Source organism: Anguilla anguilla, chromosome 15 (assembly GCF_013347855.1).
Source record: "Anguilla anguilla isolate fAngAng1 chromosome 15, fAngAng1.pri, whole genome shotgun sequence".
Classification (NCBI taxonomy): Eukaryota; Metazoa; Chordata; class Actinopteri; order Anguilliformes; family Anguillidae; genus Anguilla; species Anguilla anguilla.
Genome location: NC_049215.1, coordinates 17,955,041 through 17,978,317, shown reverse-complemented (window position 1 = coordinate 17,978,317; position 23,277 = coordinate 17,955,041). Strand labels below are relative to the sequence as shown.

The 23,277-nt window shown below is 45.1% G+C and overlaps 1 protein-coding gene across 1 annotated transcript; it reads left to right on the top strand.

Moving 5' to 3' along the window:
* The first annotated feature begins 582 nt into the window (after positions 1–582).
* morc3a (MORC family CW-type zinc finger 3a) lies at positions 583–22,773 on the top strand. Its single transcript, XM_035394148.1, has 19 exons — positions 583–644; positions 9,699–9,771; positions 10,104–10,236; positions 10,395–10,621; positions 11,079–11,235; positions 11,440–11,587; positions 12,123–12,251; positions 13,659–13,778; positions 15,061–15,158; positions 15,708–15,815; positions 15,923–16,051; positions 16,154–16,228; positions 16,327–16,369; positions 16,486–16,596; positions 17,218–17,344; positions 17,619–17,685; positions 18,062–19,379; positions 19,601–20,070; positions 20,369–22,773. Exons 1-19 carry the CDS (start codon positions 606–608, stop codon positions 20,529–20,531), a joined length of 3,735 nt encoding a protein of 1,244 aa, XP_035250039.1. The 5' UTR covers positions 583–605; the 3' UTR covers positions 20,532–22,773.
* Positions 22,774–23,277: the final 504 nt, after the last annotated feature.

The following is a 23,277-nucleotide window of genomic DNA, read 5'->3' as shown; positions in this document are numbered from 1 at the left end:
AGAAAGATTTTTCATAAATTAGCCATACTTGGAGTTTCGTAGGCAAGTGCAGCTGAAAAAATCACATATGGCATCTACAACCTTTAGGGGTAATTTTGTAAAGTGCAGTAGACTAGTGCAATATTTCTTGTCCAAAAGCATGCACTCAGTACAGGAAATTAATTTGATTAACCAGTAATCAATAATTTGCAGCTGTAATGAAGACAATTAAGCAGTTCATATTTCTTGTAAAAATGTGCATACTATACTTTCAAATATACTTCTAACTGGAAAATTTGAAGTACTGCATATCTGAGCTATGACAAAGGAGGGGATTGAGGACAGCAACTCAGTATGTTTCATTCCACATTTCAGCTATATTTTTGTAAATATTATCTATAATAAACCAAAATATCACATGCAACATTTTTTCAAACGGTCCATTTAACTAAAAAAATGTTTCTACAGAAAGTTTGGGTTCTTTTGTCAAAATAAAACGTGTACAGTGTTGACATGCCGAAAGGGGCTGGAAAATGGGTGGGATTTATGCAGAATATTGTAGTACGCGTGCGCACTCTGGGCTTCCCCCATAGTCTTCGAGAACCTCCCTCTACGCGTCGGAGAAAATGGCGGCACAAACAGATAGAGGGATACCCCTGAGTGCGGTAAGAGAAAGAAAAATTCGACTTTAAACGAATCCGCTGGATTTCGTGTCGCTTATTAATTTTTTTACAGGTGTTCTAAATTACTCATTTACTGTGTCACACTGCAGTAAGACGATAGGATTTGTGTACAGTGGACACGACTGACGAGCTTTCCTGACTAGCGAGCGACCTACGTTCTTAGCTACCCCTAGTAGCAATGATGAGCCACTGGACGGTTTCATATGATGTCTTGTTTGCTGATTATGTTGCGAGCTAGCCAGCTTGATGTTGTGGTCGCAAACCCTAACTGATCATCACTGTTCAAAGTCTTACAAGTTAGCTCACTTGTTAGCTAGCGTGACATGGGGTTAAAGCGACGATAAGCTCTATTTCAAGCTAACTATCTCGGTTGCTGACTTACGATCTCCTGTGTCTTGCTGTGGTGGTGTTCGGTGACGTGAATTTTAGTCACCAAACACTCGTCCGGTAGGTAGTCCTTCGTAACGTTAGCTATAGTTATTGGTTTGTTATGTTTTTTTTCAGATGCACCGAAAAAACTGATAGTTAGCCTGTCACATTCATGCTATGATATCATTATGTATTTGCTTTTCACTGGGTGGAAACTGGCTTGCTAACTTGACTACAGACTCATGCACGGGCTCGCCCTACTTCCCTAACATCCATCCCATGTATGAGAGGCTGAAACTGTGTCACCTCAAATGATGCTAATATATCCCGATTTTGCTTCAGCTAGCACATACTCTCACAGTATGTTAGCACCTACCTAGCTGCGTAGAAATGTATTTAATTCTTTGAAGAGTAGGTATTTTGGAATGTTTTTTCCACCCCAAAATTCGGTCTTGAACTCCAGTCTTGATTGTTATATAAGCGTTTATAATGTTAGGTTAAGAGAGTTCTAATCACATGTGATCTTAAAGTTATTAATTCTTACTCAATTTTCAGCTTCAAAAACGAGGTGGATCCCCTGCCAGGAAGGTGTCCTTAGATACTCAAGGCAAAGGATTCAGAGCATGATCTGACTCTGTTCAGTTCAGGGTCTGGGATATTGATGGGGGGAGGTGGGGTACCACTACACTTGAATGCACCTTTATAATCCGGAAACTGATTGCAGCCTTTGGGGCAGTGCCGTGTTTCTTAATGCAGGTTTTGGGGACACGGTGTATGCTGTTGGCCATCGGTCTCTTTAATTTTTGTTTTTATCTGAGGGAACTTCCTGGGTTAAATAAAATAAACCAAAAGAAGTCCAAATTTAGCTGGCTAATATACCAGTCTGTTGTATGCTCACAGTCAAAATGAGACTCAGTATACAGCAGCATTCTTAGGCTAGCATCCAGTCATCAGAATGAATGAAGTAGTAAAAGATTGTTTTAAAACACACTTCATGTAGCAAAATACTGTGACAGTGCCATTACTTAGCTAAACAGTTCCTCTCATGTAACCGCATGGCGGCCCCCAGTTATTAAGTGTCATTGCAGCTTCTGTCTCCATCCCAATACCTTAGCTGGTCCTGAACTGAATAGTGGGGTTGGCAGAAAGACCAGTTGTAATGGGATGTCTGTCACATGACTTTGCTTTGCTTTGCATGCTGAGTGCTTCTCTGGGGTCAGTTTTAATGGAGTAGGGTGCTTTCGAGAGTGCAGCAGTAATGTCAAAGGAAGTAGGTAGGTGTGAAGGGGGAGGGTAGTGTGTGGAGGAACAGGGAATGGTTTGGCTCTTCCCTCAGTTTATGAACACCAAGATATTTTGGAAGTAATTGCAAAGTTTTTTTTTGTTTTGTTTTTTGGTTGTGTGTGTTTGCATGGAGCAGTCACGTTTGTAAAAAGATGACGTCGGTTTAGTGCTCTGCAGCTTTGGCAGGACAGCCGTCTGCTGTGATGAATTCCTGCTGAACACTGTTCCTGCTGATTTGCAGATTGCTCTGACAGCATGTCACTCAGGTGTGAATGACTGTGTTGATCTGATGTGAAATCACCCAAGCTGTGATGATCTGCGTTTTACACTCATTCACTTGCGTTCTGATAAAAATAACTATCTTTGCCATAACATGCCAATTCACAATAATGGCACAATACATGTATACCGTTCATAGTTTTATTATGAGACTTGTTACAGAAGTGGGATGAAATAAGCCAAGGTTTGGGCGTTCTGATCAAAACAAATTTTTGCCGCAACAGACTAATAATTCAAAACCATAGGAGCGCTTTATGTTTTATTTACTCATGTTTCAGAAGCTACAGTGGTGTAGGCAGAAATACATTTTTGGGCAGGCCAGTGAAAAAGTGGGTAGGCCGACTAGGTAGGTTTTTTCTGAATACATTTTACGCACACGCTTTGCCCTGCTCTAGTGCTTCTTGGAGCTGTTCCTCTGACACTACTATACTCCTATCAGCAGTTGTCATCCTATTATTACACAATTATGTAAATGTGTTTTTCTTTTTTGAATCAATATTGCAGAAGGACTAAGGCTTCACAAACCCAAACCAACAATGCAACACCCTTTCCCGACGGGTACTGCTTGTTAGCCCTAATTGAGGGGAAATAACTTAATTTAGATTGGACGGCTGAAATGTAGGCTACACAACAAAGTCGAGGGAAAAACAAGACCAGTAAACAAGCCCATACCATCAAGCATCCTACAATATAGCATTCCCTCCCACAGATAGAAAATCATAATCTATACTACTTTAAAAAGCCAACAATTTTTGGGCACACCGGGCATGGAAAATATAGCTATATACTTATAGCTTACCTTTGACGACTTGTTGCAGAGGAGGTAACCTATCACAAATTAGGCCTAATTGGGAATGCACTTCTGTATACAGAGTACAACCCTATAGTAGGCTACTACTAGCCTTCTTTTTTACTGCACATAGAAACTTTTTTTGCTGTCCCATTTGTTTTATTTGGCTACAATACAAATATGACACACACAGAAAACAAATTAAATGCATTATCTTAAAGCTATCTAGAGCGTGGCATCTCGTTTTAAAATTTTCATTCAAATTAAGTGCTTTCTCTTTGAATCTTGCAATACTACCAACGGCTGTGTAAATATTATGATGTATAAACTGCGCAAATGTCAGACACCGCAGATGATTGGCTCAATGAAACAAGTAGGCCTAATTATGCTGTGTGGTTCAAGTCTGGGTCATCGGCCATTGCAATCTTAATAAGACCTAAAAAATAATAAAAAATGCAGAATTATACATTAACACGACCGCTGCACAGTATTTGCTGTTTCAAGTTCAACTGCATCATGTGCATTAAAACTGGAGTAATTACCAGATTATTCATACGCGGCATAATTTCATTCTCTTTCCACTGGCCATTTGAGGCAAACCTCAGTTTGCCTCAAAAAACATGAATGTCCTTAATCACTTTATTTCTTATAGCCATTTCAATTGTTGTGTTAAGAACAAATATCAATATGAAAGGGATTACTTATTCAGAGTTAAATACGAAGGTCTCAGTGTATCACTGCATGTACATCTATTTTCATTTTGGAATTGACTGCTAGTGGGCTGGGATAACACATGCTGCATGCTGGATTGGCTAGACAGCTGTCTGTCAAATTTGCAATATGCCCCAATTTGCCCCATATTCTAGTCTGAGCTATTAAAAGTGACTAACATCACTTTCTTTCACTGAGTGCAGCATCAGTGAGTGGGAATGCTACATTAGCTGAACAAATTCTCTCTGCTTCCCAGTACATTAGCTACAGGTAGGCTAAATGCTAAATGTCTGTTCGCTACAGAGCTGTTCCCTCTGCATCTCCTTGTTCTTAATATACTGAACTGTAATTGTGCACTGTGCACTTAAAAAAAAGAATCCAAATGAATTAGCACCCATGCCAACTGTCACACCAGCTACATCCAGAGGATTAACACCTTCTTTGTGTGATGTGCCTTGGGCCTCAGTATGCAAAGGATGCGATCACAGAAGAGGCACGTGGAGCTTTTTTGTACTGGTCCAGCCCATTGACCATGATCTCTCTCTCTCAGGTCCTTACCTTCACACAGTTATAGGATGCCAGTCCTATATGTTTGGCTGCATCCTGCTCAATTCCAGAGACAACATCCTTGCTCACTTCAACCAAGTTTTTTGTGCCCTTTATTTTAGGCACAGATGGTAATAGTTATTATTACCTCCTGACTCTGCCTCTCACTGCTTACCCAGCCCAACCTGGCAGTGCACCTCCATCACTGGTGTGTATGCACAAATTCTCATACACCGTGGCTGTCCCCTGCATTTACACAACCCCCCATCCCCACCCCACGCTCTTTCGGTGCAAGTCCCCATGGGACCCATTTGAACATGGGAGTTGTAAGAGTTCGTGCCTCCAAAGGCTGTTCTGCTGTTTGGAATGGATGTATCCTTGCATGCAGCCATAGCAGCATCGATCACCATGAAATGGTAGTAGTTTTTCTAGCCCTGCACCACTTCTTTGCAGTGTTGGTGGAAAGGGATGCCGTGGTGGCGTCATGCTAGTCACCAGGGTGGGCTCAGGTCCCCAGGGATACACACAGCAGAGAGACAGCTCCTGCTGTGGGCACACGATCGCCCGGCCTCCCTTCAGGCCATCCATCTCCCAGGGATCCTCAGCAGTGGAGAAGAGATCCTGTCTTGAGATGGTCCCCATCCCCCCACGGTGGTGTCTCCACCCCCAGGTGGTCTGGCAGATTGGGGCTCAGCTTGGCCAGGCGCAATGCAGACATGTCACATCTGAGGCGTCAACACGCTGCCCCCCTGTGGTTTTCTGTAAAAGAAGACAGTGTTTCCCAGAGGAATTGCCCCTGCACTGGCAAATGGGGTTTTGCGAGGGATCTCAGGTTTACCACGCAGCTCAGTGTTGCGTGTGCACACACAGACACGCCTGCGCACACACAGCTGATTCTTGGAACTTTACTGTGGCTGATTCGTACCCTAGCTGATTCAACAGTGTTCGTGCCAGCATCTTGTTCACGCGTAGCATAAAGCCAGTCATCCCATAGCACTCCCCGGAAGAACTGGCAACGCTTGAAGATATTGCATATTACAATTTCATTTAAAATGTAAAATGAGCACCATTATTTTTGCAAGTTTCATGTCTGAATGTGAATACGAATATGGCAAAAGATGAATATTCTGCTGATAGTTATGTGGAGGAAGAAAAAAATGTTCTGCGTGATAATATAAGCCACATCTTTACTTGTTTGTTTCAACAAAGTTTTTCTGAGCCAATGGACCCATTTGCCTCTAAGCATTGCTGAGAACAAAATTCTAGCGGGAGCTGCCAGAAGTTCAGCAGAGGCACTGCAGTGCTGCTGCCCCTGTGTAGGGGAAACACTGAAAGAGGAAGCTCCATTGGGTTTGGAATTCTGGATGCCCTTAGCCACCATTACCCTCGAGGCCTGCACTGTGCCTTGACTTGGCATTGCTCAAGAATTAACCAGGAGAGGGCAGTTGTTCTCCGTGCAGCCCCCAGATGCCTTCAGCATCCTTGGGTCTCCGAACTGAGGGCCGTGCTGAATGGCTCCTCACGGTAGCTCCCACAAATCTGATCGATCAGAGCCTGTACCCAGCTGTGTGTCATGACTCTCATGATAAGTAATGATATCCCAGCAACAACTCAAAAACCCAAGACTACATTTTCTGGAGGCGTTGATGACATCATAACCTAAAATTGATGAAAATCTTATCCATTTTGAAATATGGGTTTTTTTGCAGATCAGCTTTTCAATACTATCACTCACACAACTCTGATGCCTTCAATTTTTGGAGGAACATATTATATATTTAAAAAATAGAGCTGGCCTTTAAAATGATATAGGAACAATTTCTCTATGACATATAGCCTAGTTATGTAGAGATGGCAAGTCAAAGTCATGGAGTTGTGCTGATTTGCCCAATCTTTGTTAGCCCATATCTCCCTTAATTAGGATCTGAGAAAAGTATACTTTTGGTTCTTGGGGTTTCATGTAAGACCAAATAAGCATGCCAAGTCTCATTAAAATCTGAGATGATGCGGTCCAAAAGTGTGTTGAATTGGCCTAGACTTACCCATGCCTCATGAGCCCTGTAGGGGGCATCTGTGCTGGGTATGGGGGCCGCAGTTACATGGGCGTCACCACGCACCTTCGTTAGTGTCTGTTCTCTTGATGCTGCAACTTGGCCAATCTCTGTGGCTCAGTCAGTATTTAGCACAGCCCGGAAATAGGATTTCTCTTAATATCCTGCCAGCTGCTTGTTATTGCTTGATACAGTCATGGCTGTTGTGCTCAACCAGGCAGCGCACTGAGTTTTTTGCTATGGCCCTTGCAGAGTTAAGAGGATTTATTCAATGCTCTACACCCCCATCATAATAACATTGCTGTTAGGGCACTGTCCCATGAGGGGCTTAAGTATACGTTCCTAGCCCCCCTGGCAGTCCAGTCTGAAATGAAAGAGAATGATGGGTTGCTAACCACGGTTCCCTGCCAGAATGGACTGCATGGCAGCCTAGTCACTAGCTGTGCCACCCCCTAATGGGATCCAACATAAAGCACCAAAATTTCATTCCTGAAAAGTTTTACCCAAGACCTAGACCATTTTAAAAATTTATCTGGTCTGAAGCCAAAATATGGCAAATGTACAATACCAAGAATTGAGTCTCTGAATGATGCAGCATCTATTTTACAAAACTGTCTGCTAATAAAATGGACAGATGGATTTGGACATCCACAGCACTATGAATGAGCCTTCTGCAATGAACTTCAGTGCAAAATGTATTGAAATGAAAAAACAATTTCCAGCAATAGAAGTAAAACATTTGACAATTTATGGTAAGATCGCCGTGATCATCTCTCTAGCTGCATCCCAGTTTACCTATTTATTTATGACCTTATTATCTCCAGAGACTCCAGGGAAGTAATTCTTTGTGTGCAGAATATATTCGCATTTATATGGAATGGAAAACCTGATGAGATGATATGAATGTATTTCTGTCATATTCTTTGAATATGAATCTGGCATTGTGAATCTTAAATCTGTAGGCCTTGATTCAGTTAAAGTTTCCCTGGTTCAGAAACGGAATGCCCTCACAGAGGGGTTTTTCCCCTTTCCTCTGCCCCCCCCCCATTCTCTTTGATTAGCGTATATGTACTCTTTAATGTGTTTGTGTTCATCTTTTTAAACTAATTTTATAAATATTACAACAAATCATTTTGTTGGACTTTAACACTCATAGATGGGACCTTTTTTTCCCGGAAAAAAAACAGGTTTGAAAATGTCATTAAAATAAATAAATAAATGATACTGTGAATAAGGAATAGTTTTTTTAATATTTCACTGTTTATAGATATTTATGGGAAATGTCAATGCTTTATAAAAAATTTCAGGCATGTTGTAGCCTTACCACAAAAATGGAAAAGTAAAAACCAAAACGAAAGTACCAGGATCTCATCTGCTGCCACAAATCAAAACATCCTACCCAGTTGATAAGGTAGTGGTATGGATTCAGAAGTCTATCCATGGCTTTTATTCACAAAATGAAAACATGATAGCCACTCCATACAAGATAGTTCCAGTTCCATGGTATCAAGGGTTTAATGTGATTTGGAATACAGTTGACTCATCCATAAGGTTCTTCCAGTTTAAATAATTCTGTAATTTTTTGGCTCCTAAAAAGATCTGGGGTATGGTCCAGTCACCCATGTGCAGAAGAGACAGAGTCAGTGGCTCGCTTATTCTGGTTCTCTGTGTGGTCCGTTTTTGGACACGGGTTCTGGACTGGGTTTCTTATTACAATGGCCATTTTGTCTGTATCTGCCCACAGTGTAGTTGGGTGGCCGGACACCTCATACCCAAACAATAGTCTAATAATTATTATACTCTCAGGAAAGTGAGCAGTTTTAACTACTAACACCCTTGTTTGACATACTGGACACACATGCGTCAACAGTTAAAACACCTCACTTATCAACATGCAAAATAAATTTGTCTGATTTAATTTGGTAATTATTATCAAATATATCAATTATCATTTAAATCACTGAATTTGCCGATTGGCAGAGCAAACTCTTGAATCAACCTTTACCAAAATGTACTTGAAACCAGATTAAAATGAAGAAATTTATTAAGAAATTCTCTCACACACACACACACACACACCTACAGACCCACACTCACACACACACACACACACACCTACAGACCCACACTCACGCACAGACACACACATTCACACCTCAGATGGCTATCCTCACCGTTCCTTTTCTGTCGTATTTTCAGGCTATGCTGCCTGAGCACTTTGAAGCTTCCTGTGGCTGAGAACGGCCAAATGGTGAATTTCATGTCTGACAATAAGCTGGGCAAAATTATTAGTTTTCAGGTCAAAATATGTGGAGTCTTCTAAGAATTGAGAGATGTAAGCTCTTTGTAAAACAACAGTCCAGAACTAGACTGGATAAGAAAATAGGTTCTTTGTATATCAGGACAGATGGGGTGTAATGAGAATGGCAGAAGGCTGGCTTTGGCTGTGGTAGTGGCTGTGGGTGGGTGTGTGTGTGTGTGTTTGTTTGTAAGGACCCCATGCAGAAGGGAGGGGGCTCTACCCCTGGGATGGATGGGGGGGGGGTCTATAGCCCTGGGGCTTGATGCTGCTGGGGACAAGGCCAGGACAGCAGGAGCAGAATATGGCCTGTCGGGTTTTGGATTATAGGTTTGCAGGTTTCATGGTAGAGGGTTTAACACAATGACTACTAAATATTAGTGGGAAGGTAAGAGAACAGATGAAGTTTATTATAAAAAAATAGCACTTTAAAGTGGCACATAGGGATAGATTTTGTGATTTTTTTTAAGTTTATAGATTAATCCTGCCATTCTCATTTACCAGGATCATCTCAGTGGGACTGTTGACCTAATTCCTGATTAATTACCATATCTGTCAGTGTTGGGCAGGGGTGGGTATGTTTTTGTGTCACATGGCAGCACCTCTGCTAGCATAAGGGCAACATTGTTAAAAGGAAACGGAAACTGATACATCTGATTTCTGTTTTTACATTTTATTTTATTTCTCTCTTTCCATCTACCCTGCAGCTCAGCCCAAAGTTCTTACACACCAACTCCACCAGCCACACCTGGCCTTTCAGCGCCATCGCAGAGCTCATCGGTGAGTCCTTCTGTTCCACACTCACAGACACGAGTGTGTGTGTAGAGTCCTTCTGTTCCACCCTCACAGACACGAGTGTGTGTGTAGAGTCCTTCTGTTCCACCGTCACAGACACAAGTGTGTGTGTAGAGTCCTTCTGTTCCACCGTCACAGACACGAGTGTGTGTGTATGTAGAGTCCTGTTCCACACTCGCAGTCACAAGTGTTTATCTGGAGTTGCTTGAATCCCTAACCTTTGGCAGGCTTGTTTACCACACGTGGTAACGGTCTGCCTTTTTGGCCACGCCCAGTGCTGTCCGTGTCAGTGCCTCTTCTGCTCTCTCTCGTCACAGACAATGCGTACGATCCAGATGTCAGTGCCAAACAGTTTTGGATCGACAAGACTCGGATAAAAGGCTTGGACTGCCTGACGTTCATGGACAATGGAGCTGGGATGAACTACGACAAGATGCACAAGATGCTGAGGTCAGTAAACCAGGAGATAACATGATCTTCTGAACTTAGACTGGTGATGGTTTCCCCTCCTCTCTCTCCTTCAGTGTGACGTTCTAATGGGTCCCCCTCCTCTCCCTCACCCTAAGTGTGATGTATTAATGGTTCCTCCTCCTCTCTCTCTCCCTCAGTTTTGGCTTCAGCGATAAGCAGGCCATTAATGGCCACGTACCCGTGGGCCTCTATGGAAACGGGTTCAAATCGGGCTCCATGCGTCTGGGGAAGGACGCCATCGTTTTCTCTAAGACGCGGGACACCATGTGCGTGGGGCTGCTGTCCCAGACCTACCTGGAGGCCGTCCGGGCCAATCACATAGTGGTTCCCATCGTCACCTTCGCCCGCGTTGGGCACAACCAGTATATCCTTACTGAGCCAGACAGGACGGGTGGGGGGTTCGACTGCGATGAGTTTTAATTAACATTGTCCCGTCTCTACTGCTGATGTTTTAAGCTGGGAGAATACTTTGGCTAGTTTGTACAAACTAAATTATGTAAAATGATGCGTTTGTGGAGAAAGCAAAACTCTGCATTGACGTTGGTTGCCGCAGTGTGCACGTCCCTGCTGTCCCTACTTTTTTTGCTTCGCTAAATAAACTAAAGGAACTGTTTGGCTGTGGTTCGATTTTGGCTGAGTTCCCCTTTTTAAGGAGTTTACGCCCAGCTTTAGGGTGACGTCATTCGGAAAGCCCCCAATATGTTTCCTGTGAGCCACAAGCTTCTCATATAGTCTGCAGTCAGAGGGGTTCTGGGTCTGTTAAAACAGTGATGGCCTCCGGCAGTTCTGTCCCCGCGTCCTTCCTTGACCTGTGACCTCACTCAGGGCTCTGTCGGAGCACGCGGCCAGCCTGCAGGACATCCTCAGGTACTCGCTGTTTAAGACGGAGGCGGAGCTCTTCTCCGAGCTGCGCGCCATCAACGCCACCTGCTCCACCGGCTCCAGCGGGACCCGCATCATCATCTGGAACCTGCGCAGGTGAGCCTCACTGGTCCATTCGCCAAGCGCAGCAGGTTCATTCTCTTTAATGTCTCTTATTTCCATCATTACGGTTGTAGAGTTTCATGCAGAAAGGCTGCTGTTGGGTTGGACAGCGCATCAGAAACGGTACAGTTACTGCGTAGAGTAGGCTTGAGCTGTCGCATCTCTCTGAAATGGCTGACGGACTCCCGTTCGGTGCAGGATGTCGACGGGTCAGCCGGAGTTTGATTTCAACGTGAACAGGTACGACATCCAGATCCCGGCCGATGTGTTCGAGAGCACAAGCGAGAAGTACAAGCGCCAGGACCGTCCCAACCAGTCCGTCCCGGAGAGCGACTACTCCCTGCGCGTGCGTAGACCTGGGGGCACTTTTGGGGGGGGGGGGGGGATCTGTAATGGTGTGCAGTTTTCCAGGTGCAGCACAGACCCTGTGGTACTGTGATGTTGTAATTGGCCTAGTATAAGCCGAGTCTCTGTGGTAGTGTGATGTTGTAATTGGGCTACTATAAGCCGAGTCTCTGTGGTAGTGTGATGTTGTAATTGGGCTAGTATAAGCAGAGACTCAGTGGTAGTGTGATGTTGTAATTGGGCTAGTATAAGCCGAGTCTCTGTGGTAGTGTGATGTTGTAATTGGGCTACTATAAGCCGAGTCTCTGTGGTAGTGTGATGTTGTAATTGGGCTAGTATAAGCAGAGACTCAGTGGTAGTGTGATGTTGTAATTGGGCTAGTATAAGCAGAGACTCTGTGGTAGTGTGATGTTGTAATTGGGCTAGTGTAAGCAGAGACTCTGGTAGTGTGATGCTGTAATTGGGCTAGTATAAGCAGCAGCTCTGTGGTAGTGTGGTGCTATAATTGTGCATTCTCATCCTGTTCTGCTTCTCAGGCCTACTGCAGCATTCTGTACTTGAAGCCCAGGATGCAGATTGTGATCAGAGGGCAAAAAGTGAAGACCCAGCTGATTTCCAAGAGCCTGGCCTTCATTGCCAAGGACCATTACAGACCCATCTTCCTGGTATGCTTCTTCTTCAGCCATGTTTAGTACAATATGGTACAGCATGTAGCACAGTATGATAAGCATACAGTATATGAGCCCAACGCACTTGAATAGCATGTCCATTACATAGTGCACTCGTATAGAGCAGTACTCATATGGCTGAACGCTCTCAAAAAGCGCAAAACATTCACTTTCACTTATGCACTTGAAAAATATCTATACTAACATACACAAATATATGTGTATATACTCATACTGTACAGGGCAAAAGTACTAGGCCACCTGTAGTCTTTTTTAAAAATTCAGTTTATATATGCGCATTTATTAAATAAAAAACCAACGTATAAACAGTTTTTTTATGTTCAGTACACACTCAGAAGGTTCCAGCTGATGGGCAGTTATGTTATCAGGAGAAGACCAGAATGATCAAGAGGCAGTAGACAAATATCTTGTGTCTAGAAAAAGAAGCCATTGTAAATGTGCACCACAACTACTGGAAGAACTCAATGCTGCTGGAGAGAAATCAGTTCCCCTGGCTACAGTGAAACAGCAACTATGATTTGCTGGTCTAAAAGGATGTGCTGCTTATCAGCTGGACCCTTCTGAGTTTGTGCTGAACACTGCACCTGGAAATCTTAAGCTTTTTTGCTATTTATCGCTGGAAATAACCTTCTTGTCTTACTGTTTTCTTGGCCCTGTACAACTCCTCCTTCTTAGACATATTTCTTGTAACTCTATTGCCTATTTTGCTTGTACTACAGGCTAAAGATATTAGCCTGCCTGGAGTTTTTAAAAAAAACTTAAGGTAGATAAGATTTCAGTCAATTGAATTACCCTCTCCACCACCCACTTTGCAAAATGATTGAGTAAACTTCCAATAATTAATTAAATTGTGATTAAAGCCAATGGAGGCTATTTCAAGGAAAGTCTTGTCTAAGATTACTTTCAAGTAAAAGTCATCTTTTTTGTGTAATTGTTAGGTAGAAATTGGAAAAAAAAAAAGTTTCTACTTTGGTTTGTCATTCAGTTAATGTGCATATATTAACTGAATGCTTCTCTACCTGAGGTTTTACTTTAAAATATTACAGGTGGCCTAATACCGTTGGCCTGTACTGTATATCTGTATGTATATTTGTATCTATGTATGAAAGAATGCGACTGCTCTGATTGGCTCTGGGAAGAACTGCCCTCAGGGTGTTTATATTTGTTTATCTTGACTAATTTGCTTTTGGATTGTGAAGTATGTTTGCAAAACTAGGTGGACATATTTGCAGACTGATTCATCTTTCTAAGTAGTAGTGTTGAGTATTTACTTAACCAGTCATTCATTTGTTCATTTAAAACAGTTTAAGTCCAGCACTGGCAGTGGTGCTGTGTGCAGTTTGCCTTCCGGCCTCCGAAATGTTGTTTTAATCTTCACCTCAGAACAAGCGCATCCGCATCACCTTCGGCTACAACACGAAAAGCAAGGAGCAGTACGGCATCATGATGTACCACAGAAACCGGCTGATAAAGGCCTACGAGCGCGTGGGCTGCCAGCTGAAGGTGAGCCTGCAGACCGCCTGGGCCCGATGGAGCTCATGGCTCTGCTGTAGTGGGGTTGGTTCATACTGCTAGACTGGCTCCATTCTCCTCATAATGTACTCTGCACTAAACATATACTCTGCGCTCCAGATAGACAGTGCATGTTTCTATGTACCTGTGAAAGGGCTGTGTAATCACTCTGTAGTTTGACAGTGCAATAGCCAGGATTCAAAACGAGCACCCACCAAAGAGGCTAAACGTAACGGGTTCAGATAGTTCTTTGTGTTCATCACTTTAGATGGAGCCTGTAGAGGGTGCTGTGGTATGTCCATCACGTTCGCTAGCTGCATTAGCCGCTGTTCCCTTTAGCCTCGAAACAGAGCCAGTACTTTCTGTGCTGAGGAACAGGGATAACTGCGGTGTGAGACTGCTCTGCTACAGTGCTGTGATATCAGTGACACAGTGCTGAAAACGGTCCCATCCGCTCCTCTGCAAGCTCACAGGGAGAGAGCATCCAGGCTACCTGTACTTGTGACATTACGCGCAGTGCCAGGCAAAATGCACAGCAGTCAGTCAGTTTCAGATCAGACAGGCCCGGTTTTCGCAAATTGGTGAGAGGGGAAGTGGGGACGGAGGGGTGGACTGGGCTCCTGCAGCTCATAAATGAGGAGAGAGAGAAAAAAGCCTGGAGGAATGGTAGCAGTAAGAGCACAGCTGTGTTGGCTAAACTAGAGACAAGGTGGTTTTCAGTTAATTGTGGAAAGACTTACATGGAAGTGTTGGAGGATAGTGCTGTACCATTTCAGTTTTGATTGACATTAATGATCAAACCAACATTTGAGGAATAAGTAGCTGAAAAAAAATAATTGCAGAAAATAGTCTCCTGGAATACAAGCCTAATGTATGTATCAGCAAGGTCCGTTGCCTCTTAATTTTATTGTATTATTTATTATTATAGTACATATACTCAAGTTACTGTATATTATTTAATGTATTTTATAACAGCTCAACATTTCACAAAACACAAATATGATTTGATCCAAAATGCCTACCAATAATAAATAAACTCACATCGCCTGTGTTTACCTGGTCAGAATGACTGTGCTTCATGAAGCGTGTGTCACACGTACCATCAGTCGTTTTTGCTTCGCTTTAGCATGACTTATCTCATGATGTCACTGTGTAGACTCAGTGGCCCTGTGTGCAGTAGCTCTTTATATTTAATGAAGTGTTTTGTGTCGGGGTACAGACAGACCCTCATCTCTGCAGGTGTTTTTAAACTGCCGCTCATGTTTCCGCACAGGCTAATAACAGGGGTGTTGGAGTGATTGGTGTCATAGAGTGCAACTTCCTGAAACCAACTCACAACAAGCAGGACTTTGACTACACGGATGAGTACAGGTAAGCACTGAGATGAGCTGTGACAGGAAGCACAGCTTCCTGTGGGAATGTACACAGCAGTTATGATTTATGAACACGTATTAATTAATGCACACCTCACCCATCCAGCCAGCTGATGTCAGATGGGTGTAGCGCAGGATTGACACATGGGGAGGGAACTGAACAGCAGCTCAGATTGTGACCTGCACTGAGGGCTGGATTAACAGCAACACTGAGAGAGAGTGTTGGATTAACTAACACTGAGAGTGCTGTGGATTCATTAACACAGAGAGAGTGCTGATTTAACACTAACGTGCTGGATTAAGATTAATACTGAGAAAGAGGGCTGGATTAACACTAACACTGAGAGTGGCCTGGATTCATTTATTCTTTTATGAAGGGGTCTGGGTTGTTCTTTATCTGTAACTAATTTACAGTATGTGGTTCAGCACTGGAACTACCACTGTCAGGGGAAGAAAAGATCTTGTAGTAGCACCTGTTTTCTTAATCCTGCAAGTTGCTTTTTTGTGTCTTTATAAGAAAGCATGTATGTGTAATTGCTGTTTTCAGGAAAACCATAAATAACCTTGGAGTTAAATTGGAGGAGTACTGGAATGAGATTCGATACAAGAGAGACAGAGAGGACCCCAACTGCACAATACCAGTGGAGGACACTATGTGAGCACTTAAAGTTTCTTACATAACAAACTTTCACCTTTAGCTTAGTTTCTATGACCTTTGACCTTTTTGACCCTAACCCCCCCCCCCCCCCCCCCCCCCCGCAGGAAGCGTCCAGATCAGAACTGGGTCCAGTGTGACAACTGCTTAAAGTGGCGGAAACTTCCAGACGGCATCGACTGCAGCCTGCTTCCGGAAAAGTGGTTCTGTCACATGAACCCAGACCCCCAGTTCAGGTGAGACCCTGACACCACCTGGCGCCTTGCACCACCTCACTGCTGCGTGTTAAACATGGACGCACTAATATGTGTTTATGTGTGTGTATGTGTTGGTCCCAGGAACTGTCATGTGGAGGAGGAGCCAGAGGACTCTGATGACGACCAGCCTTCATACCAGAAAACCTACAAACAACAGTGAGACTGCAGCTCTGTACTGACCCTTATCTCTAACCTTCCATATCAGAGCATTCTTACATACCCTAATACATTCTTACATTCCCTCATTCTTACAGGGAGAGATACAACAGGATGCAACAGGAGAGGAACAGACAGCAGGTATGGGGCTGTAGAGGGTATTGTCTGTGTTTCAGATGGAGCATGGGGAGGGTGCTGTATGTGTTTCAGTCGGAGCCTGTAGAGGGCGCTGTGGGCTCAGGCTGTGTGTGTTTCAGATGGAGCAGGCGAAGAAGAAGGTGGAGATGCAGAGGATCGCAGCGCTGGCTCAGCAGAATGAGGCGCTGCGGCGGCAGCATGAGGACCTGAGGCGCCAGCTCAAACAGTCGGTGAGTGCCGCCCGTCAACCATGGATACGGCTCTCCTGCTCCAAATCACACGCATCATGCGTCGGTACAGGAATACACGCATGCACACATGCGCGCGCAAACACACACGCCACGCTCCTCATACACCGGTACAGAAGCACACACCCCTGGTGTGAATTTCCGGACTCATCTCACCTGTTGGATGTCACGACCCTGTCAAGCTCTCGTGGGAAGATTACTACAACCCCTGATTGGATAACAGTGCCACAGCCTCTGATTGGCTAACATTGCTACAGCCTCTGACAGGCTAACATTGCTACAGCCCCTGATTGGCTAACATTGCTACAGCCTCTGACAGCCTAACATTGCTACAACCTCTGACTGACTAACATTGCTACAGCCCCTGATTGGCTAATAGTACTACAGCCCCTGATTGGCTAACATTGCTACAGCCCCTGATTGGCTAATATTGCTACAGCCTCTGACAGGCTAGCATTGCTACAACCCCTGATTGGCTAACATTGCTACAGCACCTGACGGGCTAACATTGCCACAGCACCTGTGTAACTCCCTGAAGACATATTGGTGGTGAAGAGGCTCTTGTGTGCCATTGTCCATCTCCTTGTGTCCTCCCTCCCACAGAACTTACAGGGGATCTCGCCACGGACCATCGCCCAGACCCCACATTCCATCACCAACAGTGCACGTGGGCCACTGGGGGGCACTGTGACCAACACCACACCTCACAGCACCACCCGAGCATGTCCAGGTAATGAAGTAAACCCTCTTTATCTAGGACCATTGAGCTGTGTTTGTGTGTGAGTGAGTAGAATTGTGTTTGTGAGTGTGAGTGCATAGATCTGTGTTTGTAGAGATGCGCGCGTGAGTGCGTGCGTGTGTGTGTAGGTCTTTGTTTGTGAGTGTTTAGAGCTGTTTTGTGAGTGCTTAGAGTTGTGTTTGTAGAGGTGTGTGTTTGAGTGTGTAGATTTGTGTGTGTGAGTGCGTAGAGCTGCGTTTGTGAGTGTGTGTGATTGTGTTTGCAGGCGTCACCCACAGCTCCTCCACCATGCCCATCATCTCCAGCGTCTGCTCCCTCTCCACTCCGTCCAGGTACGCTCCGCTCCACTGGAACACACAGAATATTCTAAAGCTGCGCGCAGGTCACCACAGCTGGATACTGCTTCATTCTGTTTTATGAATACACATTCCCATTCAACTGTAAAAGGACTAGGCATGTGGGAATTAAACTCAGGGGAATTAGTAGTGTTAGACAGACCCACACAGGCACAGAGCTGATGTCTCATACAAGGTGGCCCGATAAACGATTAGTTCAGTTTCAGTTTACTATATTAAGCCTACAACCTGGGCATTCAGTTCTGCTTTTTTTCTGCCATGTAAGTGCGGTGCAGAATAAGCACCAATGCAGTGTAGAGAATGGCAGAGTGTTTCTTTGTGTTTGTATGGGGACTGACACTGCTACCTGCAGGATGAAGAGGACGTTACCGCTGAACCCCGACAACGCCGAGGCCAAGCGGAGCCGGCTGAACGGCCTGCACCACAGCGGGGACGCTTCAGAGACCGCCATCTCCGTGGAGACCTGCCCGTCGTCCCCGGTAATCATTCCGGACGACGACGACGAAGACATCTTGATCGTGGAGGCGAGCAGCACCCCAAAGCCCGGGGCCCCGAGCTTCGACCTGGCCAAGGTGAAGACGGAGCGGCGGGTGAGCGAGGACCCCGCGGGGATGCACATGGAGTGCAGCGACGACGCCGCCGTGGAGGTACCCACACGAGCCGCTGCCTCGGCAACAGCCTCTCCCTCGCCAGCGGCTCCCTCTACTGCTACGGCGACAGAGTCTGTCACCACAGCAACAGCCTCGACAGTTGCAACAGTCTCCACAGCCTCAGCGACAGACACTGCTGCCAGCACAGTTAAAGACAACCCTGCTGCCGTGGAGACAGCTGCCACCACCATGGCAACCAGCGCCTGCTCTTCCCCTGAGCCGCTGCAGCAGGTTTCCGCGACAACCCAGACCGACAGGAATCACCAGGTGAAGGATGAGGAAGAGGAGAAGAGGAAGAAGAAAGAAGGGGAGAATGAGGAGGGAAAAAAGGAGGGGGAGGTCCCACAGGAAGAAGAGAGGAGGGAAGAAGAGGCAGTGACAGAGGAAGTGCAGATGGAGGTGGAGGCGGTGGTGGTGAAGGTGGAGAGGGAGGCAGATGAGGAGAGCAGGCATGAAGAGCAGGAGGTGGAAGAGGTTGCTGCAATTGGGGAGGAGCCGCAGGCTGAGGGGGCGGGGATGGACGGCGGTGGGGGCGGGGAGGGGGCGGAGCGGCCACAGGTGGCCGTGGAGCCGAAGGAGAGGCTGCTGATGGAGGCACAGCAGCAGCAGGACCAGCTGGTGGAGCTGATGCAGGCCGTGGCCCAGGAGAGAGACCAGTACAAGGCCCAGGTGCACCAGCTCACCTGCCAGGTGCAGGACCTGGAGACGCGCCTGCAGGAGCTCACCCACAGCGTGGTGAAGAAGGAGCTCTGCGACCAGGCCGTGGGGACCGAACAGGAGGAGCAGCAGCAGGAGGAGACGCACAGACTCTACCAGCGTGCCAAACAGGAAGTGGAGGAGCTGAAGCGCGAGCTGGAGGAGCAGGAGGCCATGGAACAGGCAGGCAAGAGCTCCAGAAAAGAGGAGGAAGAGGAGGGGGAGATGAAGGGCAGCGACGAGGATGAGCTGGCGCTGCAGGTGGACGCTCTCCTCAGAGACCTGGACCAGAGCAACAAGGAGAGGGACGAGCTCCAGAGCCAGGTGAGCTCCTGTCTCCTAGCAACCGGGGGTTTCAGGTGCGGAAAGTGTAAATGGTTTTGTTAATGAAGTAATCTTTCCGTTCAATCTGAGGAAGTAGCTATGTTTTAAGGCAGAAATATTGAGGGCGTTTGTAAAAGGTGCTGAGGGGGTGGGTTACAGGCACTGATGGGGTGAATGAAAGGTGTGAAGACTGCTGAAGGTGTGTGTGTGTTGTTTCTCAGCTGGAGTCTGTGGAAGAGCAGAAGAACAGCCTCCTCTCTCAGTGTGAGCAGCTGCAGAGGACCCTGGAGGAGCTGAGAGCCCAGTGTAAACCCAGCGGGGAGACCACCACAGAAACCCCCCCTACAGGGGAGGACACATCCAACCAACACACTTACCTCGACGCGGAGTCAGACAGGGCTGGCAACCTCAGGGCTGAGGGAATGGAGTCTAACGGGTCTGTTAGCCCTGGTGCAAATGCAAGGACGTCGGACTGCTCTGATGGGGACGTACCGAGCAGAACTGGCAATTCATGTGCCAATGGGGATGTATTGAACAGAGCTGGTGACCCCAGTGCTGATGGGGAGGTGTCGAACAGAACTGGCGATCATAGTAATGAAGGTGATCTCCTAGAGGAGGTCACCGATGACAGCATCAGGGAGAGGTCACAGAACGGAGGCAGCCGGCCGGTTTCCCCAGATCAGTCTCACAGGTAGGGCCGCGGGCACCTCTTCACTGAGCTCAGACTATTCCATGTGTTAGCTTAATCATTTCATACCGTCTAGCTTACTTTGGGGTACAGCAGTAGCTTATATCAAAGTACCAGCGCTACACAGTGGCTGCAGTCCACCATAAACTAGCAGAAAGAAACGCTGCCTGCGTGTCAGATTAGAATTGTGCAGCTGCTCGGTGCTCCAGAGTATTTCCCTAAAAACAGACCTCCTCTCTGTCTCACTCCTCCACTTCTTCTTTCTCTTCCCCTTTCTCTGTCTTTGCCCCTCTCCCTCCAGGCTGGGGACTCTGAGGCAGAACATGACCAGTCTGCTGGTGGCCGTCCTGCCCACCCTCTACCCAGAGCAGGCGAACAGCAGTCAGCTGACGGAGCAGGTCCTGGATGACTTTTTTTCCAGGCTAACCACGTGGGGCCATGCCGAATCCTGCCCCCCCTCCTGAGGACGAGCACACCACTCACCTCCTCTCCTTTTACCTCCACTTCTGCTTTTTAATTATGATTTATTATTTTTTTTTTATATCGAGTGCAAAAACGTACAAAAACTGAATGTATCTTTTTACTTTTGTACAGTCATGTATTTTTCTATAGTTCCAGATCAATGGATTATTATTATTCTTAAAAAAAAAAAAAAGAAAAACAAACTGCTGACTCTTGCACTGAGAACACTGGAACCCTTTTTACAGATTGAAATATTTACAGATGACTGTGTCCCAGGATTTTTTAAAAGATGCTGATCATCTTTGCGTTTGTCAGTATATTCTATATTAAGAATTCTCTCCAGCGAGACCATTGTTATTTTTTCTTCTTGGGACAGCTCTTCAGTGGAATGGCGGAAGGACTCGTAGTGCAGCCACTCCTGACGGGTTGTGATTGCACTGATATTATGTTGGTCATTTCCAGGGCTGTGATGTCACAAGCTTCCATGTGCAAGCGTATGCGGCTTAAGAACAAATGACTAATTGTGTTCCTCAAGTCACGCTTCCATTACGTTCTTCTGACCTACAGAGTTCATGTTGTGGTCAGGCTCTCTGTTAATGTTATGTGAATTTGTAATTATTTTCAGGAACGATTTTTCAAAAAATGTATAAAGAGCCTTAAGGTTTCCTAAACGTTACCCATGCATTCAAGGAACTCGACTAACAGTTGTTCCTTTTGTAGTTTCTGACATCACATCCTCATTACCAGGGGCCTAAAGTGTTCTGTTAAAGTTCTAGTTCACAGGTCTTTATCGTATATAATGTCTTCCAGGTGCTTGTAATCCAGATGGGAAGCTGCATTATAACGTGCTTTATTTCTCTGTCCGCGCCCCGTCATATCCCACATTGCACCACTTTCCAGGTACAGAAGGTGTATTGGTACAGGGGTGTCACATCCACCAGTATTTGCTCGCTCAGCATCCATCCAAAACAAGTGACGGAACAGAATGGGCGGAGCTATCATGTGTCTTCGGTTGCTTATGGATTTGACTTACTGTTGAAACCTGTGGGGGTTACAGGAGCCCCACTCTCCTGCCACTGCCCTAGCTGTGAGGTGGAGGTTAATATTAACTCCAGTCATTATGAGACTGTTTAGTTTCTCATGAGCACTCATTTTGCCCATCATGTTGTTTTTGCTTGATTTATCAATCAACTCTGCTGGATTTGAGACTCTCCATAAATAATGTGTTACAAACTTTAACGAATAACTCATTAAAGAAGAAATGTTATCCTGAAATAATTAGCTATTCGAGTCATTTTACTTTTTTTTTTCAAATCTTACATTGCAAACTCAATATATTGCATTTAAACCAACCACACACCTTCTTAAATCATTGAAAGAAAACATTTTTTTTCTGTGCAAGATTTGACTTGACTTTTGACGGCAAGATTCCCCTTTGTCACCTCAAGTCTTCCATCTGAGAAAGCACACGGCGGATGACTGGATTTCAGCAAGACGTTTCCTGATGACAGCTGAAATGTATCCATAGCAATAGGACATGGGGTTGGAGAGACAGTTCTATGATTACTTAAATTCCAGTTGTGATTTCTTTTATATTTTGTCATTTGTACAGATTATATGATAAGAGACTATTTTTGTGGAACAAAAATGGTGATTTTTGTTGTCCCGTACTAATGTTTCCCATGTATTTTGTTTTGCTTTATAAAGGAGGCCTGGTGTGAAGGGATGATGCATTATGGGTTTTCTGCAGCTCCCCACAATGCCTGCCCAGTTGCTGGCAGTATGTACATAGTTTCCTAGAACAAACTGCTGTTTAGAAAAAAGAATCCTGATCATTTTGAGGTACTACAGATTAATATTTACATGTTTGGCCATTTTACATGGGAATTCAAAGCCAAATGAATATTGGTGATGGACAAAAAGATCGAGACTAAGGGTGCATCAAAGGGAGACTTGAATAAATGATGTCCTTGTAATTTGGTTGATACCTGCAGGGATGATCTTATTTGAGTTTAGTGCAAATGAGATCTACTGCAGGTATGATCTTGTTTGAGTCTAGCGCAAATGAGTAAATTGGTTTAGTGCTGCAACGATGCAACACTTGTCCATCACTAGCAATAAATTCACTGGTGAGCTAGAACATTTGTTGTCACCTGAAAGGCTGTAATTTAATTAATTTATCCGTCTGCTTTTGTTTCACCATGGACAATAAATATGGGAATAAATTGAGAAGTTTGTTGTGAATGTCTGTCATGTTCTTCAGTACTGTTCTCGACAAAACCATTTCTATATGGACCTTGCTATCTGCTCGAGGGCATTGTCATGCTGAAACAGGAAAGGGCCTTCCCCAAACTGTTGGGGAAGCACAGAATCGTCCAGAATGTATGCAGTAGCATTAAGACTAGCCTTCTCAGGAACTAAGGGGCCTAGCCCAAACCATGAAAAACAGCCCCAGACCAAGTGGTGTCCATAAGCGTTTGGTCATATACTGTACCTAACCTGTGAGTCTATATGGAAGGTGTGTTTACCTGAGGTGATTGAGTACAAATCACCCTCCAATGTTGGTCCTTCCGCAGGTGTCCACTGTGTGTTTGGAAAGGTCTGCTAAGAAATAACTGAGAGGATGACTGTGGTTATTTGTCAACCCTGCATTTGTTATTTCAATGCATTGACAACATGGTTTGCATAGAGATCACATTACTACAGTAACTAGACAACTGTTTATCGGCTACTGTATACATAACATCT